At 36.3% G+C, this 16726-nt stretch overlaps 1 protein-coding gene across 1 annotated transcript in view; it reads right to left on the bottom strand.

Moving 5' to 3' along the window:
- LOC137392869 (RUN and FYVE domain-containing protein 2-like) overlaps positions 1–13499 on the bottom strand; it is a 61596-nt gene extending 48097 nt beyond the window's left edge. The window contains exons 1-7 of the mRNA XM_068079211.1: positions 13302–13499; positions 12709–12879; positions 12417–12537; positions 12184–12285; positions 9234–9360; positions 6260–6333; positions 1333–1579 (exon numbers count right to left, since the gene is read on the bottom strand). Of these exons, the coding sequence (XP_067935312.1) occupies positions 1333–1579; positions 6260–6333; positions 9234–9360; positions 12184–12285; positions 12417–12537; positions 12709–12879; positions 13302–13455 (996 nt within the window). The 5' untranslated portion in view covers positions 13456–13499. The remainder of the gene's footprint in view (positions 1–1332; positions 1580–6259; positions 6334–9233; positions 9361–12183; positions 12286–12416; positions 12538–12708; positions 12880–13301) is intronic.
- Positions 13500–16726: the final 3227 nt, after the last annotated feature.

Here is a 16726-nt window from a genome sequence, read left to right on the forward strand (position 1 = left end):
TTATAAGTTGCCTATGTAACACTGCTATAGAATTTTGAGTTACATATGTAACACTGTTATAGACTAGTGAGTTGCATATGTAACACTGCTATAGACTTATAAGTTACATATGTAACACTGCTATATACTTATAAGTTACATATGTAACACTGTTATAGACTTATGAGGTGCATATGTAACACTGTTATAGACTAGTGAGTTGCATATGTAACACTGTTATAGACTTATGAGTTACATATGTAACACTGCTATAGACTTATAAGTTACATATGTAATACTGTTATAGACTAGTGAGTTGCATATGTAACACTGTTATAGACTTATGGAGACTTGTGGGCAATGTCCGAAGATATTGATCTACTCTCAGAAATTGACCTTGCCCTCACATCAAACCTGCCTGTTACATTGGCTGATCTTCATGTTTAGGCTGTTACATTAGAATTCATCAAAGTTTTTGTAGTTTATAAGACTTGTTAGCCTGCACAGCACAGAGTAAACAATTGCGTCCCGGTATGAATCAGTTATAATCTATGCATTCCTATCAACTTATTTATAAAGGAATGGCTCTATGTTTAGGTAATAGATTAATAGTGAAACATTCCATGTAAATCTAGACATGATTATACATGTGTATCTAAAGCCAGACTTAGCAGTCACCATCAGAAAATTCAGACAAGTCTAATGAAGAATAAAACAATCGTGATCAACTGATATTTGCATCAATTTTCTGAAAACCTCCATTGCACAAACATGTATACATTCATTTTAACAGAGACATTGGCTGTGAGTATTGGAGAAAGAAGAAGTTTCGGAGGCGGTGGATATTCTAGGAGTTGGCAAGCACCACATCATCTTTTAAACTGACAATATAATTTTACATGTATCTAAACATATTACCTTGTTACATCTTGCGATCTTACATATTACCTTTAAACTAGATCTTGCACTAAACATGAATAATATGAGTAACTAAAAGTGAACAATTTGATGAGGATTTTGCATTTAGGAGCATGAAATAAGTGCCTAAGATGATATTAAATTAGGGACACAGTGTCAACCATACAAATGAATTAGATAAATCTATGAGTTTGAGTCTATGTGCAAGATGCTATATCAATGGATATGAATATAAGGGCTAACATACGAAAAAAAAATTTAATCGATAAACGTGATGGACAGGCAAACCGTTAGCTCTTGCCTTAGAAGTCAATGTTAACTCTCACCTTGAAGGCCAATGCTAACTTGGATCTAATAGGTCAATTTTACTCTTATCTGAAAGATCAATGTTGAAATATAGATTAATGTAAATAAAATATATTAACTTGTCTAGACCTGAAGCTTTCTATCAAACTCCGACATGAGTCTGTTGTTCTCAGTTCTGTAGAAATCATTTTCTGTTTGAAGGTCTTTGAGCAGACGGTCAAGTGTTGCATGCTCCTTCTGGAGAATCTCATGACTCGTCTGGAGATTTGTTAGCCTCTGTTTCATATCATTACATGTAGATGTGAGCCGTATATTATGTTCCTCTAAAAATCTGTTTTGATCCAAGGCTAAATTCAAATCAGCTTCACCAGAGTCACTGCAATCATAATCCAAACAAAAAACTGTCAGTTTCCATGTGTGATAACTTCATGGCGAGGATAGCAATATAAAATAATGCTAAAAACTTAGCAACAGAGAGTGACAGTGAGATAGAGTGAGAGAGAAAGAGTTGCTGTACCAGAGGTATGTGGCACAAGACAGATTCACCTCTCTATATTTAACTATCTATAAAACCACTGATAATTAAATTAAAGGAGGGCATACGACCATGCATAGCATCCATATACTACAACACAGCAACTGGTAGATGTTCACACACACACTAGAGAGTAGAATACTGTTATATGTTCATCGACTGCAACTTACTCTCACTTCGATACACTAAGTTTTTAACCAAAGAAGCAATTTGAGCAAATCTTAGTCTTGACATACAATGTCTAAAACCTTTCCGAACATTACATGAGTAAAGTAAAAAGATACCCTAGGACACTTATGTATTCGCGGCATCTAACTCGCATTTTCGTGGAGTCATCCTTTCGCGAAAATTTCATGAGCGAAACTAAACTATTATAACGAACGAGCGAAAACGCGAAATTAAATGGCTTTGTTCATTGATATTCACAATAAAATCGTCATATTAGAAATGCAGGCAATTTCCGTGTGTGGTTGGCTCATTGGGCAATTTCTGCTAAACTCATTATAGCTAATACACCGACTGAGCAGCATGGCAAAACAAATTGAGATAATAAGTTTTTTTTTAAAGCTTAGACAAATGAAGAAGATGATGATATTAGTTTAGTCATTGAATTTGTAACTGATGAGGATGACAGTCTGGTAGGGAAAGTCATAAAATTGAATAATAATTATTGTGGTGAATTTTATTACCAACCAAAAACAATAACAACCCGGAGCCATGGCCACCGCGCACTGCGTGCTATAAATACTTGAGAACTAATATTGGTACCACATCAGTCACGGCGGCGGAGACCTTGACGTCATTGATAGTCCAGGAAACAAATGGCAGCCAACGATCAAATTGCATTATTGATCTCGCTTACACATTTCTACCTGCGGTTCACAAATACAAACTACCGTACTTTTCGGACTATTAGCCGCTACTTTTTCTGATGATTTGAGTCATGCGGCTTATATAAGGGTGCGGCTAATCTGTGGCTTTTTCTTTCACCGCTAGGGCGCACTAATGGGAATCTCCAATTAGTGTGCTTCTAGTGATGAAAGAAAATACGAAACAATGCCTCACGGCACTGTGCCGTTAGGCACTGTGCCGTTAGGCACTAAGTTAAAAAGCGTCGGATAATACGAAACTGTGCCGTTCTGCACTGTTCCATTTTAAACAGCAAACTTGCTGCCGCGTTAAAAAGCAGTCCTGAGTTCTGCGGCCTATACAGAGGTGCGGCTTATATATTGTTTTATTATCATTTTTTTGGAAAATAAAACAGATGCGGCTTATATAGAGGTGCGGTTTATAGTCCAAAAAGTAGGTAGTCCAAAATTGAAAAATATTTCGTACCGGTGAACTGGACCTGAGGAATCTAATGATGTTTGTTCCACTGCATTTATTTTCACATCACTATATTTTCGCACTCATCAGAGCTGCGAAATTAAGTTGCAGCGAAATTTTACTCTGTACGTTACTCACGAAACTAAATACTAGCGAAATATAAGTGTCCTAGGGTAACTGACAACCATTCATTTGGTCCCAGTATTTATATGAATCCTTTACAATAGCCACTTAAGAAAACAAAAGAAAGCCATGCGATTATAAAGCATTGTGGTACTCAAGTAAACAGTTTGCATAATCAGTTAGCTGATCAGTTCATGGTAGAGAGGTTTAAACGCGCAGTCTGCGATATCATGACACATTCTCGCTAGCTGAAAGCATCAGCATTTATTCTTTAGCCACATGAAGCATCTCTGTCGGTCAGGTCCATATTGATCTCCTATTGGTCATCTAGGGTTCCTTCGCGGACGTGGCCATGAATTGTCGTCGGTTGCGTGAGGTTGATGAAGCGCTGGCTATGCTGCTAGGCCTTCTTTAGTGGCAATGGTTTATGAAGTAATTTCATATCCTCGGGTGTCAGGTGTCAAATCCTTAATTGCTCAGGTGTTGTTTCCAAATTAGTCCCCAGGGTTGAATCTTGACATCGACGTTCACAGCCCAGGATTCTTAATAACAGTGGCTGGAATCTATCTGGGTTCTTTGTATCGGCGCGGTCCATAAGAGACGGCGCAGCCTGGTGTTCTAACAGCAAAGGAGTGTATCTTTTTTGCCTCTTGTCTTTTCTCCGATTGCTTTAATAATCGTTGAGCAGGATGAGGTTGAGATGGTAGTAGAGTATCAATCCTGGATCGCAGTTGTCTTCGGTTTAGGGATGAGTGTTCACTGGGTGAGTAACCATACGATAACAAAGTTCTTCTGTACAGCATAAAAATTCCTGTACTCAATGGTATATTGATACTGACTGAGTGTGAGTGCCCATATTGACAGTCTGTTGGGAGCTATGGCTAGTGTCTCCTTCTTCAGTCCAAAAATGGATAGGAGCGGCTTATGATCTGTTATCAGGATGAATTTTCTGCCAAGCAAGAACTGGTAGAATTTTTTGCGTGTAAAGATAATTTATAGCTCTTCCTTGTAGATTTGACTATCTCTTCTGTGTAGAAGTGAGCTGCTTGCTTGTATAAGCCACAGGTCATTCACTCTACCCTACTTTGGTAGCAGTGACATTACACTGCTGCTAGGCTAGTACTGTATCTGATACATCACATGAGATTCTGATGGTCAATGGTGGGTCGAAATGTGCCAAAATGTTGTCTTGACAGATCATCACTTTAAGTTTGTTGAAAGCCTTCTCTTGAGAAGCCATTTCCAAGAATTCTTATTCTGTAACTGATGTAGTGGTGCTGCAACAGTTGACAGATCGAATAGAAACTTGTAGAACTGAACTGATCCAAAGAATGATCCAAAATGTCAGGGTACTGACATTTTGAGTAGTGGGTATATTCTTGACTGCTTCCACCTTGTATCCTTTAGCAATTCATTTGCTTGAGAGTTGATGTCCCAAGTATTCTACTATTGGCTGTGCAAACACACATTTCTTCATAAAGACAGCGTAGTCCTTTTTTTTCCAAGCTCTGTAGCAAGCTCCAGAAAATTTGCAGATGTTCCTCAGCTGTAGCTCCACCAACCAGAATGTCATCTAAGTAGATGGATTCTTTCAGATCCAGATGTTCCATTACTTCTTGAAAGTAACCAAGTGCAAAGGCGATTCTAAATGGCAACTTTTGCTACAGTAAAACCCCTCTGTGGGTGCTGAGGGCAAGCCTTCACTGACTTTCCAGTGCTCATTCTATTTGATTATGGGCATCGGCCAGGCCTATCTTGTTAAAACCACAGCCTTCTCCTAGTTTCCTCATCAAGTCCTTTGGTAAAAGAATGGTTGATGGTATGGCTCCAACTTCAAGTTTACCGTGATGGAGTAGTCTTAACAGATACACAGTTTTGCCTTCTTTTGCCTTGGTTGAAGGGCTTTCCTTATTGGAACCACTGGTGTGCCATAACTATTGAACTGTACAGGTTCCCAGACTCCTTTCTTGATACCAGCATCGCAAGCTTAGTTCAAGTCTTCCTAAAAAGTGAATGGTAATGGTCGTAGTTTGCAGAAAATTGGTTGAGGCTGATCCTAAAACTTCACGTTGAAAGTCCTTGAGGCATCCCAGCTCAAGTTTGAGAAGGTTTGGGAACTCCCTGCAGAGTTGTTGACACGTCTTATGCAAAAATGGATCAACGCTTGAGATAATTTTCTTCATCCCTGTTTTCTTAATCTTGGTGTCCAGTAGAATTCCTTGACCTTTGATTTCAGTCCTCCCAAGTAGATTCAAGTTCAGAATGCTGGATATGACGAATTCAAGTTCCTTTATTGCTCTCTGTATTGTGCCTTTATCTTACAGGTTCCCAGTGTCTGATAATGTCGGATTGATTATGACAGTCTGATCCTTCCAGTAAGAGATGAAAGCACAACAACAGTTAGGGAAAACTTTTATAAACTCAAAAATTATGAAAAAAATTCAAAAATAGAATTAATTTGAACTGTGTCTAGTGTAGTTAGAGTAAGTAAGGTAATAAATTTTCATCCCTTACTTTGCCACCAAAACTGAGCCTTGTTCAAGGGTTAAGAAGCAATAAAGACCTCTTTTTCTTCATAATAACTTTATTCATTTAGCTTTTACGTGTAATTTAGGTGTTCTTGAGTTTAGTTTTATACATAATTTTATAAAACTTTCTTGTTTGATGTTTTTTGTATTTGCTCTTTGTACTTTTCAGTGATTTTTGTGCTTTGAAAAATTTTAAACAAAATACATTATAATCACATCGGAATACTTGGTCCAACTCACAACAGCTTCAACATACAAAGCATACATGGAAATGAATTAATTTCCCATGCACAGGTTTAGCTGTATATTCATCGACTATAAGTTGACATATTGTTATTAAAAAACTCATTTTTATAATTCATTAAGTAGCCTTGAAAAAATCTTTCCTTTAATTAGAAATAGAAAACTAATAATAAATCAATCTAGTTAATAGCATGTGGTAGCCTAGACCATGACCTAGACTTCTAGAGCCTATAGAAACATCCACGTCTAGCAGAGCATCAGCCAAAACAATTAAGGTAAGCTTAATAGGCACCTCTCTCACCTCTCTGTGACATCGATGTCTGGTCCCGGTAGACTTGCCTCACTCAAGTACAAGCTGTAGTCGATGCTACCAATCTGTAGCAGTAAAAAAGATATACTCAAAAAAATTCCAATTATGGAAACAAATCCGGTATTGCACGGATAGTAAAAAACCTGGCCTAAAAAATCCCAAAGGAATAATAAAATTGAAAGAGTATAATAACAATTTTATTTTCCCAACGCACGCGTTCATCCCATGTGTTCATCCCACGTGTTCATCCCACGTGTTCATCCCACGTGTTCATCCTAGGTCCTATCTCTATACATACCGTAAAACCTCTAATCGAACGATACCTCTATATGAATGCCACTTCTATTTGACCGCCACTACGAGAGAAAGGCTGAAAAATAGATCGCCACCCTATATTTGCAAACCACCTCCATTTGACTGCCACTTTGACAATCTTTGATCTTTATGAATCCATAATATCAAGTGATCAGTAGAAAAGTGTATACAAAATGGTATTAATAATTAATCGTTTACATCAATAACAATCAATTCTCTCATTGTTTAACTCCAAAGCTTTTCGCTTTTTCTCCTAACAACTTTGAAAGCAACAGCATTGAAATAATTAATAACTGTATCAGACTAATAGTAGTTCCTTGTTTAATGCAGTCTTGATACTTCAAAGTACATGTATAAAAAAACGATGGTAAATGAATGACTAGTTTTGGGCCAAAGGTTACGTCGAGCGAGCAAAATTTGTACGCATTGCATTTGTGTCAAATGCAACTATTTTTTGCCCTGCTAAAATGTTTGGACGCTAATATTGACTAGTTCAGCAGTGCAGAAGAAGAGTTGAGGTCAGAAGACATTGTGGAGGGTGTTGGACGACTAGAAGATGTTCGTTCCATCGAAACCAACAATTAGAACGCAGCTATCCTAGCACAAAATTCAAATATCTTTTGTTTCAAACACGTTAATTTTTGTTTTTGCATGTAATATAAGTATGGTTCGTTTATGTCACCTGTTCATGAATATAGGCCTATATTTGTAGTATGATAAATTATCATTATATAACTTATGAATTTGCAACATTTATTTAGATTTATAACATACTAGCTGTGCTACCCAGCGTTGCCCGAATAATAAAAAAGTCTTTGGACAGAAAATTGATTTGTATTTAACATATAACAACATTGATCATTCTAACTTTCAAACTACATATCATGAGAAGTGTTTTGTATGGTTGAAATAAATTAGGAGAGAAAATAAAAACAACTGTCAAGTTTTTAAAACTTTGCAAACAACTGCAACTTGATAGCAAACATAATATCACGCGGAAAAGGTTTTGTGCAGGACAACTAAATTAAAAATAAATACAACTGTAAAGGTTTTCAAACAACTGTAAGTTTAAAATTTTATAGCTTGAAAGAAGTGTTTCGTTGAAATAAATTAGAAGGAAAAATATAAATGTAAAGGTGTTTAAATGTGAACTCATTAGAGAGTAATGGCTAAATATAATCTCTAAGACTGTATTGTAATGAAACCAAATGTTAGAAAACAACTATTTTGAAATGAAAACAATCTACTCCAAACTAAAAACACCAAAACAAACTACTGCTCAACACAAATGAATAAACAAAATGGAAATCCAACTACAACTTTCTACAGTTATGATAAATTTTCTCGCGAGGAACAGTATAACAGTGATTTCTAGTATTGCAGTACAAAGCCAAAGTTTAATTGCTCTCTTTAACCTCAATGAAAAACTTTCACGGGCGTTTGATGACTTTCTTGCTGCTACGATTAATGTGTAGTGGTATTACCACTTCTGGCTGTGCATATAATTAGTTTTAACACCACAAGCAATAAATTGTGCATAAACTGTGGTCAACATTTGCTATTTAATTATAAATGGGGGGTTAGTAACAATATAAACAAATCGGTCAAAGAGATTGTCCTATCATTGCCCTAACAAAAAAGATGAAGAAGCATTGTGTTGTATATGCTTAGATTCCAAAATATTTCTTAACAGAAACATTGTAATGTGTGGATGCAATGCTAAAATAATAGCTATAGCTGGACAATCATACCTACATACGAATACACAGATACACGAACACACAAGCTGAGAAATATATAGATTATTTGATAGCATCATTGCGATAATCTGATCTTACATTATATTGACAGTGGAAACTCCTCTTTTATTGCACATAAAAAGCTAGTTTCAACTGCAAACTGTAGCAAACATATCAATGAGTGCAATGAGCTTGTTTTATGCAACATTGGTAAGTATAGATATAAAATAAAACCATGTCTTCAAATTTAAAATGAGATAAAAATTGAAAGCTCCGACAAATTGCAAAGCACGACACAGGCTATGATATCATCGCGGGTTAATTGCAAGCAATAAATATCAACTGTTAGAGATATTTCTATGTATATTTATTAAGAGATCTTGGACAAGTTGGCGGTAAGTTAGTAGAGTTATTACATCCAATAGGTTTAATAAAGCTTCACTGTGAAAGGAGGGAAAAATATAGGCGACATTTGCTTCACCTGTGAAAGGGCTAAATTTATCTTCCAAAATTCCGCCAAGCCATTTGAAAAATACAATGTCAGCCTCTATTTGAATGCCGCCTTCAATTGCCCGCCACTATAGAGAAAGGGTTGAAAAATAGAGAGCCATGGCATTCGATTAGAGGTTTTATGGTAACTGTACAAAGCTCAACGAGTCACCTTTAGCAACACCTGCTACAATTGTCAACGAATCAGACTAACTGTCAATCGCAGCAAGATTGTGAGGCTAACACTATTGGCAGCAACCAATCTCTAGTCACTCGAGATAAGTATAGAAACTACACATGTAGAACTGACCAAACACAGCGTCACACTACATGGTGGATAGTTCCAACTATTTGTGACTTTTAATATAGAGACTACCGTTTCCACATGATTATCTGTTAAGACACCATTTCCTTCTACTCACAGGGTCATCAAGTCGAGTATTGTCTCGGATGCTGAGATGGCAGTCTATACAGTTAAGTCCAACCATAAGACCATGAAGCATTATAGCATCTTCTTGTAGCAAGATAGCACCATCCTCGTAGTAATCTCTACAATGAAATGCAGCCTCACTCATAGAGATTAGTGACTAATATGTGCAACTAGCAACAGCTATTGTTGACAATAGCAACACCTACAGCTATAGTTACCTATAGCAACACCTACAGCTATAGTTACCTATAGCAACACCTACAGCTATAGTTAATTAGCGCTAGCATTTACTTGCTACTATTGACAACTGGCAGCACCTGTTCACGACAAGTTAGCAACACTAATTACCTATAAAAGCAGCTGCTGCTATAGCAGTAAACTATGTAGATACGGCCAATACAGCGGACCCTCGCCAATACAGCGGACCCTAGCCAATACAGCGGACCCACGCCAATACAGCGGACCCTCGCCAACACAGCAGACCCTAGCCAATACAGCGGACCCACGCCAATACAGCAGACCCTCGCCAACGCAGCAGACCCTCGCCAACACAGCAGACCCTCGCCAACACAGCGGACCCTCGCCAATACAGCAGACCCTCGCCAACACAGCGGACCCTCGCCAACACAGCAGACCCGCGCCAATACAGCAGACCCTCGCCAACACAGCAGACTCTCGCCAATACAGCAGACTCTCGCCAATACAGCAGACCCGCACCAATACAGCGGACCCTCGCCATACGCTTTTAATTTGTTCCAGCGTCGATCGTAAGGCAAAAATTTCATATAGTAGGGTAAAGAAACCCATAGTAAAAATCTAATATAAACACCTAGTAAAATCATCAAAATTTTACATTCGTACTGTACATATTAAAAAGTAGTAACAAAATAATATGCTAACCTTAGTAACTATAGTTACCTACAGTAACTTTAGTGTATTTAGTGGTTATGATTTGCAATAAAATGTAACGTTGCAATGTAACACATGTAGCATGTACCGTAGAGAAATCTTACTGCCGAGGCAGACGTTGAACGTAACCAGTAAACACACATGAAGCTAAGTTCTAGTATGTATTTTACTATTTCCCTCAACTTCAACTTATTCATTGCTAAAATTTTACCACTCATCTGTTTCCGGTTTCGTTACAATAAATAATAACGAATAATGCTCAACTGAGCGAGATCGAGCATCTTTTCTCTTTCATTCATTGTTAGAGGGATTTCGACGAATAGCATATCGGCATATTTGTTAGTCCGACGTAATCAGCACACCGACTGCCAAATCTGAATACCTCAAAAAAGTAATGTTGATTTCGTATGGCGAAAAATATTTCATATTATATTACGAAAAATCAGTGTGTTTTACATTGCAGAAAAAAAATTGAATAACAGGGTCGTCGTAACCCAAATGCGCACTGTATTAGCATTAAAAATTGTCCAATAGTGTGTAAAGGTAAAAAAGGTGACGAGTAGCAGAAATCCACTTAATTTTGTTTTTTGAACAATGACACACCAATATGAAAATCCATATAACAGCAACAGCAGAAAACTATATAGCCACTTAGAAGTTATAGTGACTTTTAATAAAACACACGGCCAACAGTATATAAGCAAATATGTTTCAAGAAGAGCAATGACATACATCCATCTCACATACATGTACATTTCAACAAAGTCTTATGGCTGAACCTTTGGTCGTACCATAAGAACCAAAACATGCAGTACAGTTATACCTGAACATATGAGTGCCTCAACATAGGAGAAATTCGAGATACGAGAAGAATTTCAAACAAGTTTCTTCCTTGAGATACGAGTGATCTATCAGATATGAGTTATCTATGAGACACGAGTTATCTATGAGATACGAGTTATCTATGAGATACGAGTTATCTATGAGATACGAGTTATCTATGAGATACGAGTTATCTATGAGATACGAGTTATCTATGAGATACGAGTTATCTATGAGATACGAGTTATCTATGAGATACGAGTTATCTATGAGATACGAGTTATCTATGAGATACGAGTTATCTATGAGATACGAGTTATCTATGGGATACGAGTTATCTATGAGATGCGAGCATACGAGCCGGTTCTTGATGGCCTCTTTATGGCCAAGTATGTGCGAGGCCGCTTTTGAGAACAACAGTATTTGATCTTTCACTTCGAATCCATTTGAAAAAAGTTTTTAAAAGATTTGTTAAAAGTTAGTGTACGCGAGGTAAAAAGCGCCAAACCGGAAACGGATAATAAAAGATCAGGACGACAAAATTAAATGAGTTTAGTAGGAGATTAAAACTTTGCTTCAAGTGTCTGTTTAGAAATCTAAATTAATTTAAGTTAAATTCAAAGTTTCTGTTACGTAGCGTCACAAAAGTTTAGTATACCAAGCACATTGATGTCAAGTCTCTCAGACCGAGGTAAAAACTTACAGTAGTGTATATAGCAATGTTGCATTTGTCGCAAATTCTAACAACTAAATACATGTAGCTATAAATTTGTTACTTTGTTAGTGTTGGTACTAAATTACAACAATTAAAAACACGTTTTCCACCATAATATCCTGTTTTATGTGTTTTTTCCATAGTATGGTAACAAATTAATTTGTATTTAGTTATTTTATATAGAAAATAGTGCCTTGAGACACGATTAAATTGACATAAGAGCTCAGTACCAGAACGCATTAAACTCATATAACGAGGTATGACTGTATATCAAACTTTTCTCTCGATTAAGGAGCCACCTAACCATGGAAAAAGCATAAAAAATTAATTAGCAAATACGACATGAGCACTGATTTAATATTGCCAATTTTGTAATTATAGCATTTTTTGTTTCAACGCTTGTGTTAAAAATACCAATCTTCTAATTAGGGTTTAAACAAGTTTTAAAAACTTAGAAATTAGAATCATAGAAATGCAACTGCAACAGTTTTCCTACCTGAGCACATCTTTCTTATCAATCAAAATATTCACATACTCTGCTAACTTTTTCTGCATCATAGCAAGCCGTAGCCAAGCTCTTGCCTTTCCAAGCGGTGTTCTGCAAATATTGAAACATTGTCTTTCACCGATGAGGTTGAACCAGAAACAGTTGCCAGTAAAGCAAGATCTTAAATCGGTCAGAATTAAAGACAAATGCTAAACCCCTCCATAGAGTTGTCCGCTGCTCACTTTATGTTACTAGCTTCTTTGACAGTGTGCGACAACTCCCCTGCCTCTGGGCAATATCGTTGAACCAGTTCTAAGACTGCATAGAACTCCCGGTTGCTACTTCGCAAATTGAGTTTCTTTTCTATAGAGAAAAAATAAAGATTCTCATCAGTTTTACAAAAGCTACACTCAAAGACAAACGAAAAGTGTTTATAATACGTGTATTATTACAATTGATGCAAATTCCTCTCAAAATGATATTTAGCGTAATATGGATAGGAAAAAAGACCACATGTGATGGTGAAACAACAACCTTTCAATAAAAATATAAATATGTGCTCAAGAATAGTGAAAAACTGTTGTAGCGGCACAAATGCATCATCAAGTAGACGGTGGTGCACAAGGGATGAATCCATTAGCTCTTTTGAAACCAGTTTGAATATAGTCATCAGGTTATCTCGCCCAATCTCCACTGCATTTTTTCCTGAATAAAATGATGTTAAGCACGTAAGGATTTCTGTTAGAGCTTCCACAGATTGCTATAAGCTTGAGTGAGAAATATACCAATGCTCTATTATACTACAGTACATACATTCAGGTATTTAAACAATACTGTTTACAAACTGTTTGACAAGTTTTGTAAACAGCCAGACATATCTCATCCAATGAGTTGCAATCATCTGATAGCAACTGAATTTCTTGAAATAAAAATGCAATTTTACATCAAAACATGATACAATGATATCAGCGGTAGCTAGCGGCTAAGCCGTAATATGTAAAACAGTTACGGGATTTAGTCTGTTGTACTGACACCTCAATAACGACAGTTACCACAGTGTCCCGCTGTAGCAAACAACGCTGCATTGTCATTAATTTCTCTGTAATTTATCGCAAGCAAAAACATACTTATGCGTCGTTTGGCTTTTTTATCGGCCTTTTCACTTTCCGCAGTAGTAAGAATCACTGGTTGAGGCCAGTCATCGTCAACCAACATCTGTAGTCTACTAGATTGAGCATAGTATACTGGCGAATTATCTGATAAATCATGAGTAGTGCTCATGATAACTATAGCCGTAAAAGCACATATATAAACTTTAGTTTCAGGGTTTCTTATACAGGAAGCTGATGCGTTGGTTCCTGATTTGGGAGCCACATGGTGAATAGATATAAAAGCGACGCCACGACTTGGTTTACAAACTAGAGGTCACTGAAGTAGATCAGAAGTATACGTGTGAAAATGATTAGACAACTCCAACTTAAAGACGTTCTTCATGACTATCTACACTACATACAGTAAATGTGCATGGTAAACGCTTTAAAAGTGACAGTCTGACAAACCCCTTGGTCTCCTATGCATGTACCAGACAAAACTATAAGATTCTAAGGCAGCTCACATGACTATTGCTGTTCTGTAACCACTGAGTTATCATAAAAAATTGTTTGTTAAGTACACTATCAAATAACTGCAATTTATAATCTTCATTTTTTTAACCACTATAACTCAAAACTTCTGTATTACCAAAAAGTCATGAAACATAAAGGCAACACTCCTTCGCAGTAACATTAGTGATATTAGTTTAACGTAGACACTACTTGCTCAGACTCATTATATGCTATACTTGGATGGCAAATAGCATGACTAACAGATTGCTTGCACGACCATGAAATACATTCTTTGAATTTTAGTGATAACAAACATGACTACTATTATTTGACAAAATATCCAGTCATAATCATTTACATTTATGACTAAATAACACATATGCATTGATACCAAAGCAAGATGCAATCTCCTACATGCATTTCTGACTGACAGGCAGAGTCAGAAACTGACAGGAATGCTTTTACAATTTACACTAGGATGGAGATGTTGGTCTTAGCATGAAGCTCTAAGAGTTAAAGTATTACTCACAGCAGCATGTTACAATTTACCTTGAGGGAAAATGATTACAGAGTCTGCTATTAATTATTAATAAAGTTACCGAGTTGATAAAATCTACATTTACATAAAAACCATGATCGATTTTGCCAAGCAATTGCTACAATTCATGCTTACAACACAAACCATCTCATTAAAACATTTTACCGATGATATTGACAGATATTTTAATCTATTTTTACAAAGAGTGGTCGCAATTCAATCTAAGTAGAAAACGCTCCGATTCACATCAACCCTGAGATGACAAAATTTATGCAGATATAAAATGGTTTTTTTTTCACACCGGTACAATTAACGCAAACAAGCATATGATGCGAGTTACATCAGGTAGAACAAAGAAAATTCTTTTTTACATGCAAGTAGGCCTACTACAAAACGCATTCACGCGCAGGTGTAATTTACACAAAAGGATAGGCTATGATAAACATTGATGTAGAAAGACGATACACTTTACACATAGCAAGGTTGTAGTTCATACTGACATCTTGTGGTTATGATTCCATCACAGGGTTTACTGACAAGGAGAGGTTGTGGCTATATTGACAGGATAAAAGAGCACTCAGTCTATGATCAGGGCCATAAATATGAAGATGCAATTTCCATTAATATGGAAAGGTTACCAATGATCTTGACAAATAGATATTCCAATTTTGTCATGAAAGAAAAAATTGAAGTTCAACCTCTTATGCTAAGGAATTGTTCAAACTGACAGAGGTTATAAGCGATGTCGACACAGAGCTGATTCAAACTATAGTGACTTTCAATTTATCATTCACACTAACGGCATGAAGATCAGAATGTACAATTCACACTGACAAGTGGTGTTATCATTTATAATGCTGGAGGGAAGATACGACTTATCCTAGACAAAAAGAAGCTACCGGCAAAGCTAACAAGTAGATTTCAATTCCTACAGGCATTAAAATGATGCAGCCTAAACTGATCTAGAGAGGTTATTATTATATTGTGAAAAGTAAAATTTATGTAAACAGAGATGAATATCAATTTACATGGCAATGTTATGGTTCACCTATTCAAATTCACAAACAAATGGTATGATTTATACTGAAACACATAGCCCACAAATGGTATGATTTATACTGAAACACATAGCCCACAAATGATATGATTTATACTGAAACACATAGCCCACAAATGGTATGATTTATACTGAAACACATAGCCCACAAATGGTATGATTTATACTGAAACACATAGCCCACAAATGATATGATTTATACTGAAACACATAGCCCACAAATGGTATGATTTATACTGAAACACATAGCCCACAAATGGTATGATTTATACTGAAACACATAGCCCACAAATGATATGATTTATGCCGAAACACATAGCCCACAAATGGTATGATTTATGCCGAAACACATAGCCCTCAAATGGTATGATTTATGCCGAAACACATAGCCCACAAATGGTATGATTTATACTGAAACACATAGCCCACAAATGGTATGATTTATGCCGAAACACATAGCCCACGCAATATTTGGAATGGTGTTTGAAACTAAGTCGTTAAATGAGAAGACGGCTTAGCGTCAAACTAAATCTTTATAACTTACAACTCAAAGTATGCATAAATGCAATCAATTGTGAGCATCAAAACTTACATGAATATATTACTTATGGTTCATGGTAGGCAAAACTTTTTATTTATTCAACGAACGATATAAAACTCATGACACTACAGATTTCTGTAAGGGATATTGACAGAACAAGAGCTATTATGTCTTTATTGCAATAGCTCTTGTTCTGTCAATGTGTCCATGGCAGAAATCTTTCACAATTGATTCTGTATCTATTTCAATATCTTTATATATGTGTAATATTAGAAAATTATTTAGACGAGCCTGCCCCATAATGCTCATCGATGTTTTGATTCGCTTCAATCAATGATATACAGCCCTCCACATATACATATATATATATATATATATATATATATATATATATATATATATATATATATATATATATATATATATATATATATATGTGGCTGTATATCATTGCTTCAATGCAGAAAAGTATCTCTTACTTACTGCAATAGTGGCAGGCAAAACCAATACTAGATCAGTGAGTCTCTCCACTTGAGCGCTAGTAATTAATACAGTGTAGTTGGAAATTTCAAGTGAATGAGCTTAGACTGCAATTCTTAGTACTCAGCCGCCGAAAATCACTAAAAGGTTGGACCGCCCAGCCGACATACTGAACTCTAATGGGCCTGATATTCCATTAGAGTTCAGTAGGTCGATCGGGTTTGTTTGGAACTATGTGTTTTTGTTTTCGGTTTTGGTCGCGAGACTTTGTAGAGCTATATGACTCTGACAGTACAGAGCTGTATAGCTTCACAAAGTCCCGCGATCCATGG

This window comes from Watersipora subatra, chromosome 4 (assembly GCF_963576615.1).
Source record: "Watersipora subatra chromosome 4, tzWatSuba1.1, whole genome shotgun sequence".
NCBI lineage: Eukaryota > Metazoa > Bryozoa > Gymnolaemata > Cheilostomatida > Watersiporidae > Watersipora > Watersipora subatra.